This window comes from Oncorhynchus keta, chromosome 13, assembly GCF_023373465.1.
Source record: "Oncorhynchus keta strain PuntledgeMale-10-30-2019 chromosome 13, Oket_V2, whole genome shotgun sequence".
In the NCBI taxonomy this organism is placed as follows: Eukaryota; Metazoa; Chordata; class Actinopteri; order Salmoniformes; family Salmonidae; genus Oncorhynchus; species Oncorhynchus keta.
This window is the reverse complement of record NC_068433.1, coordinates 7,643,236-7,660,735: the sequence shown is the minus strand read 5'-3', so window position 1 is coordinate 7,660,735 and position 17,500 is coordinate 7,643,236. Positions and strand designations below refer to the sequence as shown.

The window sequence follows — 17,500 nt, the reverse complement described above, 5'->3', positions numbered from 1 at the left end:
ATACCACAACACCTGGTACATCACTGTAGGTACCCAACAGAATATATACCACAACACCTGGTACATCACTGTAAGTACCCAACAGAATATATACCACAACACCTGGTACATCACTGTAAGTACCCAACAGAATATATACCACAACACCTGGTACATCACTGTAAGTACCCAACAGAATATAACACCACACCTGGTACATCACTGTAAGTACCCAACAGAATATAACACCAGAAGTACTACTCAACCCATCCAGCTGCATCGTAGCTGTAATAACACTACCTTCTACACGAAGTAACAGGTACTATACAGGTACAGGTACTATACAGGTACTATAACAGAAGTGCTACTCAACCCATCCAGCTGCATCGCAGCTGTAATAACACTACCTTCTACACAAAGTGTAACTCATTATCAATAACATCTGTTGTCCATTGATGAGATAATAATGGTTGTTCACACTGTGGAGCCTCGACCGCCAGCCTCCAATAGGTTAAACTCATTAGACTCAAATCATTAGCCACTTTAATCAAGATGCCAATTTAATAATGTTCACATATCTTACGTTACTCATCTCATGTATATACTGTATTTTATACCATCTATTGCATCTCAAATCAAATCAAAGTTATTTGTCACATACACATGGTTAGCAGATGTTAATGCGAGTGTTGCGAAAATGCTTGTGCTTCTAGTTCCGACAATGCAGTAATAACTAACGAGTAACCAACCCTTTCCAAGGGTCTGTAAGTCGGCCATAGTAACGGCCATCTTTAAATCAGGCGACCCTGCTGACGTGAGTAACTACAGGCCCATTAGTATTCTACCTGTGGTGTCAAAGGTTGTGGAAAAGTGTGTAGCAGAACAACTGATTGCCAAACTCAACAACAGCCCTTTCACATTACACTCCCATGCAGTTTGACTTCAGGGCGAAACACTCCCACAGAAACGACCAAACTGCTTTCTTCTGGAAAATGTGGACAAAGGGGGCGTTGTTGGGGCTATGTTTCTCTGGACCTAAATAAGGCTTTTGATACTGTTAACCATGAGATTCTCATCACAAAATTGTCCAAGTTCAACTTCTCCCTGATGCCTTGAGATGGATGAAGTCATACCTTGAAGGCAGAACTCAGTGTGTCAGAGTGAGCAATGAGCTGTCGCCCAATCTTAGCTATGATGTAGGCGTGCCCCAAGGGTCAATACTGGGGCCCCTCCTGTTCAGCCTGTACATTAATGATCTGCCTTCTGTATGTACTGAGTCTGAAGTTCAAATGTATGCAGATGATACAGTGATATATGTGCATGCAAATAGCAAACAACAAGCTGCACAAGAACTCACTACTGTAATGGTCCAGGTTACAAAGTGGCTCAGTGACTCACTACTGTAATGGTCCAGGTTACAAAGTGGCTCAGTGACTCATGTTTGCATCTCAATGTGAAAAAATAGTCTTTATGTTCTTCACAGAGGCAAACTGATGCTACTGAGCCAGATGTCTATATGTCAGGGAGAAGCTCCAGCAGGTCTCTGATGTTACTGAAATATCTATGTGTCTGTGTGTCAGGGAGAAGCTCCAGGTGGTATCTGATGTTACTGAGCCAGATGTCTATGTGTCAGGGGAGGCTCCAGCTGGTATCTGATGTTACTGAGCCAGATGTCTATGTGTCTGTGTGTCAGGGAAGCTCCAGCTGGTATCTGATGCTACTGAGCCAGATGTCTATGTGTCAGGGGAGAAGCTCCAGGTGGTATCTGATGCTACTGAGCCAGATGTCTGTGTGTCAGGGGAGAAGCTCCAGCTGGTATCTGATGCTACTGAGCCAGATGTCTATGTGTCAGGGAGAAGCTCCAGGTGGTATCTGATGCTACTGGAGCCAGATGTCTATGTGTCAGGGAGAAGCTCAGCTGGTATCTGATGCTACTGAGCCAGATGTCTATGTGTCTGTGTGTCAGGGAGAAGCTCCAGCAGGTATCTGATGTTACTGAGCCAGATATCTATGTGTGTCTGTGTGTCAGGGAGAAGCTCCAGCAGGTATCTGATGTTACTGAGCCAGATATCTATGGGAGAAGCTCCAGGTGGTATCTGATTTTAAGTACCTTGGCATCATACTGATTCCAACCTCTCTTTTAAAAAGCAGGTGAAAAAGGTAACTCAAATAACCAAATTTAACCTAGCTAATTTATGATTTATACTAAATTGTTTGACTACAGAGGTAGCAAAACTGTACTTCAAATCTATGATACTCCCCCACTTAACATACTGCTTGACTAGTTGGGCCTGCTTGCTGTACAACATTGAAACCCATTCAGACTGTCTACAAACAGGCTCTCAAAGTGCTTGATAGGAAGCTCAACAGCCATCATCACTGTTACATCCTCAGAAAGCATGAGCTCCTGAGCTGGGAAAATCTTGTGCAATACACCGACGCATGTCTTGTATTCAAGATCCTAAATGGTCTGGCTCCTCCCCTCCACTCAGTACTTCTGTTAAACTGAAAGCCCAAACATATGGCAGCCCGATCCACAAGGTCTGCAATGGAGGTGACTGTATAGTTCCTTAAGGAAAACACCTTTAGTAAATCTGTTTTCTCTGTGAGAGCTTCCCATGTCTGGAATACACTGCCATCAGACACACACAACTGCACCACCTATCACACTTTCACAAAAACATGACTACATGGCTAAAGGCCAATCAGATCATCCTCGCTGTGTGTTGCCGCTTTCCATGTTGTCTGTTGTCTGTAGCTTGTGAGGTGGAAACACTTTGTTGCTTTTATGAATTTTGTCTTGTTGCTTTTTGTTCTATGTTGCTCTGTCTGTATGCTACGTCTAGCTTGTTCTATGTTGCTCTGTCTGTGTGCTATGTCTTGCTTGTTCTATGTTGTTCTGTCTGTATGCTATGTCTTGCTTGTTCTATGTTGTTCTGTCTGTATGCTATGTGCTTGTTCTATGTTGCTCTGTCTGTGTGCTATGTCTTGCTTGTTCTATGTTGTTCTGTCTGTATGCTATGTCTTGCTTGTTCTATGTTGTTCTGTCTGTATGCTATGTCTTGCTTGTTCTATGTTGCTCTGTCTGTGTGCTATGTCTTGCTTGTTCTATGTTGCTCTGTCTGTGTGCTATGTCTTGGTTGTTCTATGTTGCTCTGTCTGTGTGCTATGTCTTGCTTGTTCTATGTTGTTCTGTCTGTATGCTATGTCTTGCTTGTTCTATGTTGCTCTGTCTGTGCTATGTCTTGGTTGTTCTATGTTGCTCTGTCTGTGTGCTATGTCTTGCTTGTTCTATGTTGCTCTGTCTGTATGCTGTCTTGGTTGTTCTATGTTGCTCTGTCTGTATGCTACGCCTTGGTTGTTCTATGTTGCTCTGTCTGTATGCTATGTCTAGCTTGTTCTATGTTGCTCTGTCTGTATGCTATGTCTTGGTTGTTCTATGTTGCTCTGTCTGTATGCTATGTCTTGCTTGGTCTATGTTGTTCTGTCTGTATGCTACGTCTTGGTTGTTCTATGTTGCTCTGTCTGTATGCTATGTCTAGCTTGTTCTATGTTGCTCTGTCTGCATGCTACGTCTTGCTTGTCCTATGTTGCTCTGCTTGTGCTCACTGCTCATTGATTGTGTATATTGTAATTGTTTTTAATAACCTGCCCAGGGACTGAGGTTGTAAATTAGCCGACTGGCTAAAACCGGCACTTTTACTGAAACGTTCATTAATGTGCACCGTCTCTGTCAAAATAAAAAAACTCAAACCAATAAAATGGTATAACATAACCTCTGACTTTAGCCCCCTCACGTCTACATCCCATCATACCCAGGTCCCCGAGGGCCACGTTGTCATGCTTTCCTTCCGCATGTTTGACCTGGAGGCCGACCCCACCTGTCGCTATGACTACCTGGACGTGTACAACGGCCACTCCCACACCATGCAGAAGCTGGGCAGGTTCTGTGGGACGTTCCGGCCCGGGGCTCTCATCTCTACCTCCAACACCATGATGCTGGAGATGGTGTCTGACAGCAGTACAGGAGGACGGGGGTTCGCTGCTCACTACCAAGGAGGGAAACCACACGTAGAGGGTGAGGGGTGATTATTGATACTATGGACTCATAGACAGTGAGGGGTGATTATTGATACTATGGACTCATAGACAGTGAGATGTGATTATTGATACTATGGACTCATAGACAGTGAGGGGTGATTATTGATACTATGGACTCATAGACAGTGAGGGGTGATTATTGATACTATGGACTCATAGACAGTGAGATGTGATTATTGATACTATGGACTCATAGACAGTGAGGGGGTGATTATTGATACTATGGACTCATAGACAGTGAGATGTGATTATTGATACTATGGACTCATAGACAGTGAGATGTGATTATTGATACTATGGACTCATAGACAGTGAGATGTGATTATTGATACTATGGACTCATAGACAGTGAGATGTGATTATTGATACTATGGACTCATAGACAGTGAGGGGTGATTAGTGATCCTATGGACTCATAGACAGTGAGGGGTGATTAGTGATCCTATGGACTCATAGACAGTGAGATGTGATTATTGATACTATGGACTCATAGACAGTGAGGGTGATTATTGATACTATGGACTCATAGACAGTGAGGGGTGATTATTGATACTATGGACTCATAGACAGTGAGGGGTGATTATTGATACTATGGACTCATAGACAGTGAGATGTGATTATTGATACTATGGACTCATAGACAGTGAGGGTGATTATTGATACTATGGACTCATAGACAGTGAGATGTGATTATTGATACTATGGACTCATAGACAGTGAGATGTGATTATTGATACTATGGACTCATAGACAGTGAGATGTGATTATTGATACTATGGACTCATAGACAGTGAGATGTGATTATTGATACTATGGACTCATAGACAGTGAGGGGTGATTAGTGATCCTATGGACTCATAGACAGTGAGGGTGATTAGTGATCCTATGGACTCATAGACAGTGAGATGTGATTATTGATACTATGGACTCATAGACAGTGAGATGTGATTATTGATACTATGGACTCATAGACAGTGAGGGGTGATTAGTGATACCGTAGTTTCATGCTCTTCAGCCTGTCTCTATTCAAAGTGTACATCTCTCTCTCTCTCTTTCTGTCACTCTGTCTGTCTCTCCTCAGAGAATCAGTTCTGTGGGGGTAGACTAACGAAGGCTCAGGGTTCAGTCAAGACACCCAACTGGCCCAACTCAGATTACCCAGCAGGCATCAGCTGCTCCTGGCACATCTCCGTGGAGCCCAGCAATGTCAGGCCTCAACCAATCCCGACACAGCATCAGCAGCACACCTCCACCAATCACAACACGGCATCAGTAGCACACTCCACCAATCACAATACAGCATCAGTAGCACACCTCCACCAATCACAACACAGCATCAGTAGCACACCTCCACCAATCACAACACGGCATCAGCAGCTCACCTCCACCAATCACAACACGGCATCAGCAGCACACCTCCACCAATCACAACACAGCTTCAGCAGCACACCTCCACCAATCACAACACAGCTTCAGCAGCACACCTCCACCAATCACAACACAGCTTCAGCAGCATATCTTTTCACTTTATTTGAGGTTCTGAAAAGTTGCACTTAACGGCCATCGTTAGAGACTGCTCTGGAAGCTTAAGTTATGGGAGTAGGTATGTGTGTGTGTGTGTGTGTGTGTGTGTGTGCCTCCTGACTGCGGTCCTGTGACGTGTGCAAATGAAAGGCTTCATTGAAGGAGTAGGTGTGTACATGTTTGCCAAGAGAGAGAGAGAGAGAGAGAGAGAGGGAGAGACAGAGAGAGACAGAGAGAGATACAGAGAGAGAGAGGAGAGAGAGGAGGAGGGAGGAGAGACAGAGAGAGAGAGAGAGAGATGGAGAGAGACAGACAGACAGACAGACAGACAGACAGACAGACAGACAGACAGACAGAGTAAATGCCCCTCTGTATTCTAAATGTCAGCGCCGACCAGCTCCCTTCACTCTACATTACAGTGCAAGAATTATGAATAACAAGAAGCAGCTACAGTGTCACATAACTAAAACCTACCTTAGAGTTCTGAGCTCATATCTGTCAAAGATGATTCTGAGATAAATGGCTTTGAAGTTCCAACACTCATTGGTTTTGAATGGTGTGACCAACTTGGCTTATGAATGTGTTTCTGTCATCTTATGAAAGTCTGTTCTGACATTGTGACTGGTTATGTTTCCTAGGTGATCGAGATCAAGTTTGTGAAGTTGGATATAGAGGCTGACACGTACTGTCGCTATGACTACGTGGCATTCTTTAATGGGGGTGAGAGGGACGACTCGCGTCGCATCGGGAAGTACTGTGGTGACAGGGTACCAGGGTCAGAAAATGTTCTTACGATGTTACTGATATGTTTATCAAATGTTGTCACATTTTCACTTAGATTTGTAAAACTTTTCACTACTATCAAAGGATTTTCAAAAATCTACCACGGCTCTCTCTCGTCACTCTCATTCCCATCGCTATTGACTCTTCCCTCTTCCCCTCCTCTTCCTATCCTCCGTCTTCCCCTCCTCTTCCTCTCTTCTCTCTTTGCCTTCCTCTTCCTCCTCTCTCTCTTTCCCCTCCTCTTCCTCTTTTCTTTCCCATCCTCTTCCTCCTCTCTTTCCACTCCTCTTCTTCCTCTCTCTTTCCCTTCCTCTCCTCTTCTTCCTCTCTCTTTCCCTTCCTCTCCTCTTTGCCTTCCTCTTCCTCCTCTCTCTCATCCCCTCGTCTTCCTCTCTCTTCTCCCTCCTCTTCCTCTCCTCTTTGACTTCCTCTCCTCTCTCTACCCCCTCCTCTTCCTCTCTCTTTCCCCTCATCTCTCTTCCTCCTCTCTTTCCCCTCCTCTTCTTCCTCTCTCTTTCCCCTCTTCTACTCCTCCTCTTCCTCTCCTCTCTCTTTCCCCTCCTCTTCCTCTCTCTTTGACTTCCTCTCCTCTCTCTACCCCTCTCTTCCTCTCTCTTTTCCCCTCATCTCTCTTCCTCCTCTCTTTCCCCTCCTCTTCTTCCTCTCTCTTTCCCCTCTTCTACTCCTCCTCTTCCTCTCCTCTCTCTTTCCCCTCCTCTTCCTCTCTCTTTCCCCTCTTCCTCTCCTCTCTCTTTCCCCTGCTCTTCCTCTCCTCTCTCTTTCCTCTCCTCTTCCTCCTCTCTCATCCCCTCCTCTTCTTCCTCTCTCTTTCCCCTCCTCTTCCTATCCTCTTTGCCTTCCTCTTCCTCGCCTCTCTTTCCCCTCCTCTTCCTCCTCTTTCCCCTCCTCTTATTCCTCTCTCTTCCTCTCCTATCGCTTTCCCTCCTCTTCCTCCTCTCTCTTTCCCCTCCTCTTCCTCCTCTCTCTTTCCACTCCTCTTCCTCCTCTCTCTTCCCCTCTTCCTCATCTTCCTCTCCTGTCTCTGCCCCTTCTCTTCCTCTCCTTTCTCTTTCCCCTCCTCTTCCTCGCCTCTCTCTTCCCCTCCTCTCTCTTTCCCCTCTTCTTCCTCTCCTTTCTTTCCACTCCTCTCTCTTTCCCCTCTTCTTCCTCTCCTTTCTTTCCCTCCTCTTCCTCTCCTTTCTCCCATCCTCTTCCTCTCCTCTCTCTTGTCCCTCTCTCTTTCCCCTCCACTTCCCCTCATCTCTCTTCCTCTCCTCTCTCATCCTCTTCCTCTCCTCTCTCTCTCCTCTCCTCTCCTCCATTCCCTCCACCCCTCATACAGGACCCTAGTGACCAATGGGAACGAGCTCCTGGTGCAGTTTGTGTCTGACCTCAGTGTGACCTCCAACGGCTTCATGGCCCACTACTCCAGCGTGCCCCGGGGGTCCCGGACGCCCTCCTCCGGGGAAGACAGCATCCATGGGTCTCGGGTCGCCGCAATACCCCAGAAACCTACCTCCAAGCCGACCAAACCAGCCCGGAACATTCCTAAACCCAAGCCAGCCATCAGGGCCAAGCCCACCCCAAAACCAGCCACCAGACCTGGGGTGAGGATACCAGTGAAGCCTCCACCACGTAAGCCTACAGCCAAGCCTGGAGTCAGACCCATACCTAAACCTGGTATCAAGGCTAAACCAACCCCTAAGCCTGGTACCAAGGCTAAACCAACCCCTAAACCTGGTACCAAGGCTAAACCAACCCCTAAACCTGGTACCAAGGCTAAACCAACCCTTAAGCCTGGTACCAAGGCTAAACCAACCCCTAAACCTGGTACCAAGGCTAAACCAACCCTTAAACCTGGTACCAAGGTGAAATCCAAGCCCACACCAAAACAAGTGGCCAAAACAGTGAAACCAACTAAGAAACCTTTCTCTAAGCCTGGAGCCAAGCTCACACCTGAACCAGGGACTAAGCCTAAAACCACAGCTAAGCATGGACCGAGCCGGACTGAGACTGTGACTAAGAAACCTTTCTCTAAGCCTGGAGCCAAGCTCACACCTGAACCAGGGACTAAGCCTAAAACCACAGCTAAGCATGGACCGAGCCGGACTAAGCCTGTGACTAAGAAACCTGCCGTGAGCAAGAAACGTGAGTTACAGTCTGATGAGGGAACAACCGTTTGATACTACACTGTGATTGTTACTGCTGCTTTTCAGACATTTTGTTTAGAAATAACAGTGTGTGTGTGTGTGTGTGTGTGTGTGTGTGTGTGCATGCGTGGTGGTGGTGTGTGTGTGTGTGTGTGTGTGTGTGTGTGTGTGTGTGTGTGTGGTGTGTGTGTGGTGTGTGTGTGTGTGTGTGGTGTGTGTGGTGGTGGTGTGTGGTGGTGGTGTGTGGTGGTGGTGTGTGGTGGTGTGTGTGGTGGTGTGTGGTGGTGTGTGGTGGTGTGTGGTGGTGTGTGTGGTGGTGTGTGTGGTGGTGTGTGGTGGTGGTGTGTGTGTGTGTGTGTGTGTGTGTGTGTGTGGTGGTGTGTGGTGGTGTGTGTGGTGTGTGTGTGTGTGTGTGTGGTGGTGGTGTGTGGTGGTGTGTGTGGTGGTGTGTGTGTGTGTGGTGTGTGTGGTGGTGTGTGTGTGTGTGTGTGTGGTGGTGGTGGTGGTGGTGTGTGTGTGTGTGTGTGTGTGTGTGTGTGTGTGTGTGTGTGTGTGTGTGTGTGTGTGTGTGTGTGTGTGTGTGGTGTGGGTGTGTGTGTGTGTGTGTGGTGGTGTGTGGTGGTGTGTGTGTGTGTGTGTGTGTGTGGTGGTGTGTGTGTGTGTGGTGTGTGTGTGTGTGTGTGGTGGTGTGTGGTGGTGTGTGTGTGTGTGTGTGGTGTGTGTGCGTGGTGGTGTGTGTGTGTGTGTGTGTGTGTGTGTGTGTGTGTGTGTGTGTGTGTGTGTGTGCGTGGTGGTGTGTGTGTGTGTGTGTGTGTGTGTGTGTGTGTGTGTGTGTGTGTGTGTGTGTGTGTGTGTGTGTGTGTGTGTGTGTGTGTGTGTGTGCGTGGTGGTGTGTGTGTGTGTGTGTGTGTGTGTGTGTGTGTGTGTGTGTGTGGTGGTGGTGGTGGTGTGTGTGTGTGTGTGTGTGTGTGTGTGTGTGTGTGTGTGTGTGTGTGTGTGTGTGTGGTGTGTGTGTGGTGTGGGTGTGTGTGTGTGTGTGTGGTGGTGTGTGGTGGTGTGTGTGTGTGTGTGTGTGTGTGGTGGTGTGTGTGTGTGTGGTGTGTGTGTGTGTGTGTGGTGGTGTGTGGTGGTGTGTGTGTGTGTGTGTGTGTGTGTGTGTGTGTGTGTGTGTGTGTGTGTGTGTGTGTGTGTGTGTGTGTGTGTGTGTGTGTGTGTGTGTGTGTGTGCATGCGTGGTGGTGGTGTGTGTGTGTGTGTGTGTGTGTGGTGGTGGTGTGGTGGTGTGTGTGTGTGTGTGTGTGTGTGTGTGTGTGTGTGTGTGTGTGTGTGTGTGTGTGTGTGTGTGTGTGTGTGTGTGTGTGTGTGTGTGTGTGTGTGTGTGTGTGTGTGGTGGTGGTGGTGTGTGTTGTAGCCCTACCGATGAATCAGCTGTGTACCGTGGCTTGTAAGAGGACAGGAACACTTCAATCCAACTTCTGCCCTAATGATTTCGGTGAGTCACATCCTCTACCCCTCTTCTTATCTCTTTGGGTCTCTCTGTCTCTCTCTCTCTCTCTCTCTCTCTCTCTCTCTCTCTCTCTCTCTCTCTCTCTCTCTCTCTCTCTCTGTCTCTCTCTCCTGTCTTCCTGTCTCTCTCTGTCTCTCTCTCTCTCTCCCTCATTCGTTGGCATGGTTTTAAGTTGTTATATTGGTTGTCATAGCTACAGTATTTGTGCTAGTAGATTGGTAGGTGACCTGCATGGGCACAGTTTAATGGTAGACAGGAAGAAGACACAGCACTTAGAACAATTATTCTAAATTACTCAAAACAAGGTCCTGTGGGGAAACCTGTCTGGGATGAGTGGGATGAGTGAGTCAGAAACTACAAACCACAGAAATAGAATCCTGGTATCCTGTTTAAACCCCTCCCACTCGGTATCTTACTCCACCCCCCCCCCTCTCCTATCCTCTCTCCCAACTCCCAGTGATCACAGGGAAGGTGACATCCTTGGTCCCAGGCCCTAGGGGCAGTGTGACTGTGGATGTGTCTCTCATCAAGTCCTATAAGAGTGGCCGCATGGCCATCACCAAATCAGGGCCAGCCATGTCTGTCAAACTCACCTCCAACTGCAGGAATTGCCCCAGCCTACGCAAAGGTATGTGCCGTCTCACATACACTGACTATACCAAACATTAGAACCCCCCCCCGCGCAGTCCCCATCCTTTTTGTCCCCAGAACAGCCTCAGTTCATCAGGGCAAGGTGTCGAAAGCGTTCCACAGGGATGCTGGGCTCATGTTGACTCCAATGCTTCTCACAGTTGTGTCAAGTCGGCTGGATGTCCTTTGGGTGGTGGACCGTTCTTGATACACACAGGAAAAACTGTTGAGAGTGGAAAAACCCAGCAGCTTTGCAGTTCTTGACACAAACCGGTGCGCCTTGGCACCTACTACCACACCCCGTTCAAAGGCACTTAAATATTTAGTCCCGTTCACCCTCTGAATGGCACACATCACAATCCATGTCTTCAAGGCTTTAACATCCTTCTTTAAACCTGTCTCCTCCCTTCATCGACACTGATTGAAGTGGATTTAACAAGTGACATCAATAAGGGATCATAGTTTTCACCTGGACTCACCTGGTCAGTCTATGTCATGGAAAGAGCAGGTGTTCATAATGTTTTGTACACTCAGTGTTCATCTGACACACACACACACACACACACACACACACACACACACACACACACACACACACACACACACACACACACACACACACAACTGAGTAGAACATTATCCTCTTCCTGTAACTGTCTGGTTTGTATGGATGGACTAATTCAGGGTTTCTCAAACTCGGTCCCGGGGCCCCACCTGGGTGCACCTTCTGGTTTCTGTCCTAGCACTACAGAGCTGATTCAAATAATCAGATGTTTATTTGGGGGGTCCCAGGACCGAGGACCAAGTTTGTGAAACCATGGACTAATTGACTGATTAGTAAATTGGATAATTCATTAATTTGTTAATTCATTCATCTATCGATCAATTCATTAATTCATCCATCCATCCAGCCATTCATTAATTTATTCATTCATTCATTCAGGAGCGAACTACGTGCTGATGGGCAAGGTGGATGTGCAGGGGCGTGGCCTTCTCAACCCCTCCAGCTTCGCTCTCCTGTACAAGGCGGTCCACACCAAAGCACTGGCCAATCTCGCCCGCCAATCATGCTGATCTTACAGAGCCCAGTCCACCAATCACAGAGTTGGAAAAACCTGCCATTCCTCCTACTGTACCACTACCAACCTACAACAACTGTTCAAATATGAAAACTAATTCTAAACGAATCAAAATTATTCAAAATGAGGACCAACGACCAAAGATGTTTTCCGTAAGATTAGGGCTCTTTTATGTTGTCGTATTGCTATTTCGTATTTTTATACACTCAGATATACTTCTTTGTATTTGTATGTAAATTGTGTGAATAAAGGATGTATATCGCAAAGATTAGATTATTTTGTGTGTTACGTCAAGTTGAAATTTTCTTAAACTAAAATATTGGTAAACGACCTCATGAGCAGCAGTACTTTCACCTTCAGGTAGCCTAGTGGTTAGAGTGTAGGGCGGCAGGTAGCCTAGTGGTTAGAGTGTAGAGGCGGCGGGTAGCCTGGTGGTTAGAGTGTAGGGGCGGCAGGTAGCCTGGTGGTTAGAGTGTAGGGCGGCAGGTATCCTGGTGGTTAGAGTGTAGGGGCGGCAGGTAGCCTAGTGGTTAGAGTGTATGGGCGGCAGGTATCCTAGTGGTTAGAGTGTTGGGGCAGCAGGTATCCTAGTGGTTAGAGTGGAGGGGCAGCAGGTATCCTAGTGGTTAGAGTGTTGGGGCAGGTATCCTAGTGGTTAGAGTGGAGGGGCAGCAGGTATCCTAGTGGTTAGAGTGTAGGGGCGGCAGGTAGCCTAGTGGTTAGAGTGTAGGGGCGGCAGGTAGCCTAGTGGTTAGAGTGTATGGGCGGCAGGTATCCTAGTGGTTAGAGTGTTGGGGCAGCAGGTATCCTGGTGGTTAGAGTGGAGGGGCAGCAGGTATCCTAGTGGTTAGGTGTTGGGGCAGCAGGTATCCTAGTGGTTAGAGTGGAGGGGCAGGCAGGTATCCTAGTGGTTAGAGTGTAGGGCGGCAGGTAGCCTAGTGGTTAGAGTGTAGGGGCAGCAGGTATCCTAGTGGTTAGAGTGTAGGGGCAGCAGGTATCCTAGTGGTTAGAGTGGAGGGGCAGCAGGTATCCTGGTGGTTAGAGTGTAGGGGCAGCAGGTATCCTAGTGGTTAGAGTGGAGGGCAGCAGGTAGCCTAGTGGTTAGAGTGTAGGGGCAGCAGGTATCCTAGTGGTTAGAGTGTAGGGGCAGCAGGTATCCTAGTGGTTAGAGTGTTGGGCGGCAGGGTAGCCTAGTGGTTAGAGTGTTGGGGCAGCAGGTATCCTAGTGGTTAGAGTGGAGGGGCAGCAGGTAGCCTAGTGGTTAGAGAGTAGGGGCGGCAGGTAGCCTAGTGGTTAGAGTGTAGGGCGGCAGGTAGCCTAGTGGTTAGAGTGTAGGGGCGGCAGGTAGCCTAGTGGTTAGAGTGTAGGGCGGCAGGTAGCCTAGTGGTTAGAGTGTAGGGCAGGTAGCCTAGTGGTTAGAGTGTAGGGGCGGCAGGTAGCCTAGTGGTTAGAGTGTAGGGGCGGCAGGTAGCCTAGTGGTTAGAGTGTAGGGCGGCAGGTAGCCTAGTGGTTAGAGTGTAGGGGCGGCAGGTAGCCTAGTGGTTAGAGTGTAGGGGCGGCAGGTAGCCTAGTGGTTAGAGTGTAGGGGCGGCAGGTAGCCTAGTGGTTAGAGTGTAGGGGCGGCAGGTAGCCTAGTGGTTAGAGTGTAGGGGCGGCAGGTAGCCTAGTGGTTAGAGTGTAGGGCGGCAGGTAGCCTAGTGGTTAGAGTGTAGGGCGGCAGGTAGCCTAGTGGTTAGAGTGTAGGGCGGCAGGTAGCCTAGTGGTTAGAGTGTAGGGGCGGCAGGTAGCCTAGTGGTTAGAGTGTAGGGCGGCAGGTAGCCTAGTGGTTAGAGTGTAGGGCGGCAGGTAGCCTAGTGGTTAGAGTGTAGGGGCGGCAGGTAGCCTAGTGGTTAGAGTGTAGGGCGGCAGGTAGCCTAGTGGTTAGAGTGTAGGGGCGGCAGGTAGCCTAGTGGTTAGAGTGTGGGCGGCAGGTAGCCTAGTAGTTAGAGTGTAGGGCGGCAGGTAGCCTAGTGGTTAGAGTGTAGGGGCGGCAGGTAGCCTCGTGGTTAGAGTGTAGGGGCGGCAGGTAGCCTAGTGGTTAGAGTGTAGGGGCGGCAGGTAGCCTAGTGGTTAGAGTGTAGGGGCGGCAGGTAGCCTAGTGGTTAGAGTGTAGGGGCGGCAGGTAGCCTAGTGGTTAGAGTGTAGGGGCGGCAGGTAGCCTAGTGGTTAGAGTGTAGGGGCGGCAGGTAGCCTAGTGGTTAGAGTGTAGGGAGGCAGGTAGCCTAGTGGTTAGAGTGTAGGGGCGGCAGGTAGCCTAGTGGTTAGAGTGTAGAGGCGGCAGGTAGCCTAGTGGTTAGAGTGTGGAGGGGCGGCAGGTAGCCTAGTGGTTAGAGTGTAGGGGCGGCAGGTAGCCTAGTGGTTAGAGTGTAGGGGCGGCAGGGCAGCCTAGTGGTTAGAGTGTAGGGCGGCAGGTAGCCTAGTGGTTAGAGTGTAGGGCGGCAGGTAGCCTAGTGGTTAGAGTGGAGGGGCGGCAGGTAGCCTGAGTGGTTAGAGTGGAGGGCGGCAGGTAGCCTAGTGGTTAGAGTGGAGGGGCGGCAGGTAGCCTAGTGGTTAGGTGTAGGGCGGCAGGTAGCCTAGTGGTTAGAGTGGAGGGCGGCAGGTAGCCTGGTGGTTAGAGTGTAGGGGCGGCAGGTAGCCTAGTGGTTAGAGTGTAGGGCGGCAGGTAGCCTAGTGGTTAGAGTGTAGGGGCGGCAGGTAGCCTAGTGGTTAGAGTGTAGGTGTGGCAGGTAGTCTAGTGGTTAGAGTGTAGGGGCGGCAGGTAGCCTAGTGGTTAGAGTGTAGGGCGGCAGGTAGCCTAGTGGTTAGAGTGGAGGCGGCAGGTAGCCTAGTGGTTAGAGTGTAGGGGCGGCAGGTAGCCTAGTGGTTAGAGTGTAGGGGCGGCAGGTAGCCTAGTGGTTAGAGTGTAGAGGGGCAGGTAGCCTAGTGGTTAGAGTGTAGGGCGGCAGGTAGCCTAGTGGTTAGAGTGTAGGGCGGCAGGTAGCCTAGTGGTTAGAGTGGAGGGGCGGCAGGTAGCCTAGTGGTTAGAGTGTAGGGGCGGCAGGTAGTCTAGTGGTTAGAGTGTAGGGCGGCAGGTAGCCTAGTGGTTAGAGTGTTGGGGCGGCAGGTAGCCTAGTGGTTAGAGTGTTGGGGCGGGAGGTAGCCTAGTGGTGGTTAGGGGCGTGCCTAGTGGTTAGAGGTAGAGGAGGTAGCCTAGTGGTTAGAGTGTAGGGATCGGCAGGTAGCCTAGTGGTTAGAGTGGAGGGGGCAGGTAGCCTAGTGGTTAGAGTGTAGGGCGGCAGGTAGCCTAGTGGTTAGAGTGTAGGGCGGCAGGTAGCCTAGTGGTTAGAGTGTAGGGGCGGCAGGTAGCCTAGTGGTTAGAGTGTAGGGGCGGCAGGTAGCCTAGTGGTTAGAGTGTAGGGCGGCAGGTAGCCTAGTGGTTAGAGTGTAGGGGCGGCAGGTAGCCTAGTGGTTAGAGTGTAGGGCGGCAGGTAGCCTAGTGGTTAGAGTGAGGGGCGGCAGGTAGCCTAGTGGTTAGAGTGTAGGGCGGCAGGTAGCCTAGTGGTTAGAGTGTAGGGGCGGCAGGTAGCCTAGTGGTTAGAGTGTAGGGCGGCAGGTAGTCCTAGTGGTTAGAGTGTAGGGCGGCAGGTAGCCTAGTGGTTAGAGTGTAGGGCGGCAGGTAGCCTAGTGGTTAGAGTGTAGGGCGGCAGGTAGCCTAGTGGTTAGAGTGTAGGGGCGGCAGGTAGCCTAGTGGTTAGAGTGTAGGGGCGGCAGGTAGCCTAGTGGTTAGAGTGTAGGGGCGGCAGGTAGCCTAGTGGTTAGAGTGTAGGGGCGGCAGGTAGCCTAGTGGTTAGAGTGTAGGGGCGGCAGGTAGCCTAGTGGTTAGAGTGTAGGGCGGCAGGTAGCCTAGTGGTTAGAGTGTAGGGCGGCAGGTAGCCTAGTGGTTAGAGTGTAGGGGCGGCAGGTAGCCTAGTGGTTAGAGTGTAGGGCGGCAGGTAGCCTAGTGGTTAGAGTGTAGGGCGGCAGGTAGCCTAGTGGTTAGAGTGTAGGGCGGCAGGTAGCCTAGTGGTTAGAGTGTAGGGGTGGCAGGTAGCCTAGTGGTTAGAGTGTAGGGCGGCAGGTAGCCTAGTGGTTGGAGAGTGGAGGGCGGCAGGTAGCCTAGTGGTTAGAGTGGAGGGCGGCAGGTAGTGTGGTTAGAGTGTAGGGGCGGCAGGTATTCCTAGTGGTTAGAGTGTAGGGGCGGCAGGTAGCCTAGTGGTTAGAGTGTAGGGGGGCAGGTAGCCTAGTGGTTAGAGTGTAGGGGCGGCAGGTAGCCTAGTGGTTAGAGTGTAGGGCGGCAGGTAGCCTAGTGGTTGCAGAGTGGAGGGGCGGCAGGTAGCCTAGTGGTTAGAGTGTAGGGCGGCAGGTAGCCTAGTGGTTAGAGTGTAGGGCGGCAGGTAGCCTAGTGGTTAGAGTGTTGGGGCGGCAGGTAGCCTAGTGGTTAGAGTGTTGGGGCGGAGGCAGCCTAGTGGTTAGAGTGGAGGGCGGCAGGTAGCCTAGTGGTTAGAGTGTAGAGGGGAGCAGGTAGCCTGGTGGTTAGAGTGTAGGGGATCGGCAGGTAGCCTGTGGTTAGAACTGGAGGGGGCAGGTAGCCTAGTGGTTAGAGTGGAGGGCGCTATCTGGTGGTTAGAGTGTAGGGGATGAGGTAGCCTGGTGGTTAGAGTGTAGGGCGGCAGGAAGCCTGGTGGTTAGAGCGTAGGGCTGGCAGGTAGCCTAGTGGTTAGAGTGTCTGGGGCGGCAGGTAGCCTAGTGGTTAATGAGTGTCTAGGGCGGCAGGTAGCCTAGTGGTTAGAGTGTAGGGCGGCAGGTAGCACTAGTGGTTTGCGGAGGGGCGGCTGGTAGCCTAGTGGTTAGAGAGAGGGCGACAGGTAGCCTAGTGGTTAGAGTGGAGAAAGGTAGCCTGGTGGTTGAGAGTGTGGGGCGGCAGGTAGTCTAGTGGTTAGAGTGTAGGGCGGCAGGTAGCCTAGTGGTTTAGAGTGTAGGGCGGCAGGCAGCCTCTGGTTAGATGGAGGAAGGTAGCCCAGTGGTTAAGTGTAGGGCGGCAGGTAGCCTAGTGGTTAGAGCTAGGGCGGCAGGTAGCTAGTGGTTAGATAGGGCGGCAGGTCCTGGTGGTTAGGCGGAGGGGCGGCAGGTAGCCTGGTGGTTAGAATGGGGCGGCAGGTAGCCTGGTGGTTAGAGTGTAGGGGCGGCAGGTAGCAAAGTGGTTAGGTGTAGGGCGACAGAGCCTGTGGTTAGATGCGAAGGTAGCCTGGTGGTTAGAGTGTAGGGGCGGCAGGTAGCCTGGAATGGTTAGAGCTAGGGGGGGCAGGTAGCCTTAGAGTGTCAGGCAGTATCCTGGTGGTTAGAGTGTAGGGGAGGCAGGTAGCCTAGTGGTTAGAGTGTAGGGGAGGCAGGTATCCTAGTGGTTAGAGTGTAGGGGAGGCAGGTATCCTAGTGGTTAGAGTGGCAGGCCTAGGGGAGGCAGGTAGCCTAGTGGTTAGAGTGTAGGGGCGGCAGGTAGCCTAGTGGTTAGAGTGTAGGGGCGGCAGGTAATCCTAGTGGTTAGAGTGTAGGGGCGGCAGGTAGCCTAGTGGTTAGAGTGTAGGGGGAGGCAGGTAGCCTAGTGGTTAGAGTGTAGGGCGGCAGGTAGCCTGGTGGTTAGAGTGTAGGGCTAGGAGGCAGGTAGCCTAGTGGTTAGAGTGTAGGGCGGCAGGT

General features: G+C 50.4%; 1 protein-coding gene and 2 long non-coding RNA genes across 3 annotated transcripts in view; 2 read left to right on the top strand and 1 right to left on the bottom strand.

Moving 5' to 3' along the window:
- pcolceb (procollagen C-endopeptidase enhancer b) overlaps nucleotides 1–17,500 on the top strand; it is a 65,536-nt gene that overhangs the window by 6,971 nt on the left and 41,065 nt on the right. Inside the window, exons 3-5 of the mRNA XM_052459292.1 lie at nucleotides 3,799–4,057; nucleotides 5,162–5,286; nucleotides 6,243–6,379. Coding sequence (XP_052315252.1) covers nucleotides 3,799–4,057; nucleotides 5,162–5,286; nucleotides 6,243–6,379 — 521 coding nt within the window. The remainder of the gene's footprint in view (nucleotides 1–3,798; nucleotides 4,058–5,161; nucleotides 5,287–6,242; nucleotides 6,380–17,500) is intronic.
- LOC127906686 (uncharacterized) overlaps nucleotides 8,006–17,500 on the bottom strand; it is a 46,831-nt gene continuing 37,336 nt past the window's right edge. Inside the window, exon 3 of the long non-coding RNA XR_008062424.1 lies at nucleotides 8,006–8,154. This is a non-coding gene — a long non-coding RNA (uncharacterized LOC127906686). The remainder of the gene's footprint in view (nucleotides 8,155–17,500) is intronic.
- Nucleotides 13,208–16,776, top strand: LOC127906688 (uncharacterized). The gene is made up of 4 exons (XR_008062431.1): nucleotides 13,208–13,410; nucleotides 13,754–13,977; nucleotides 15,510–15,668; nucleotides 16,734–16,776. It is a non-coding gene; the product is annotated as an uncharacterized LOC127906688 (long non-coding RNA).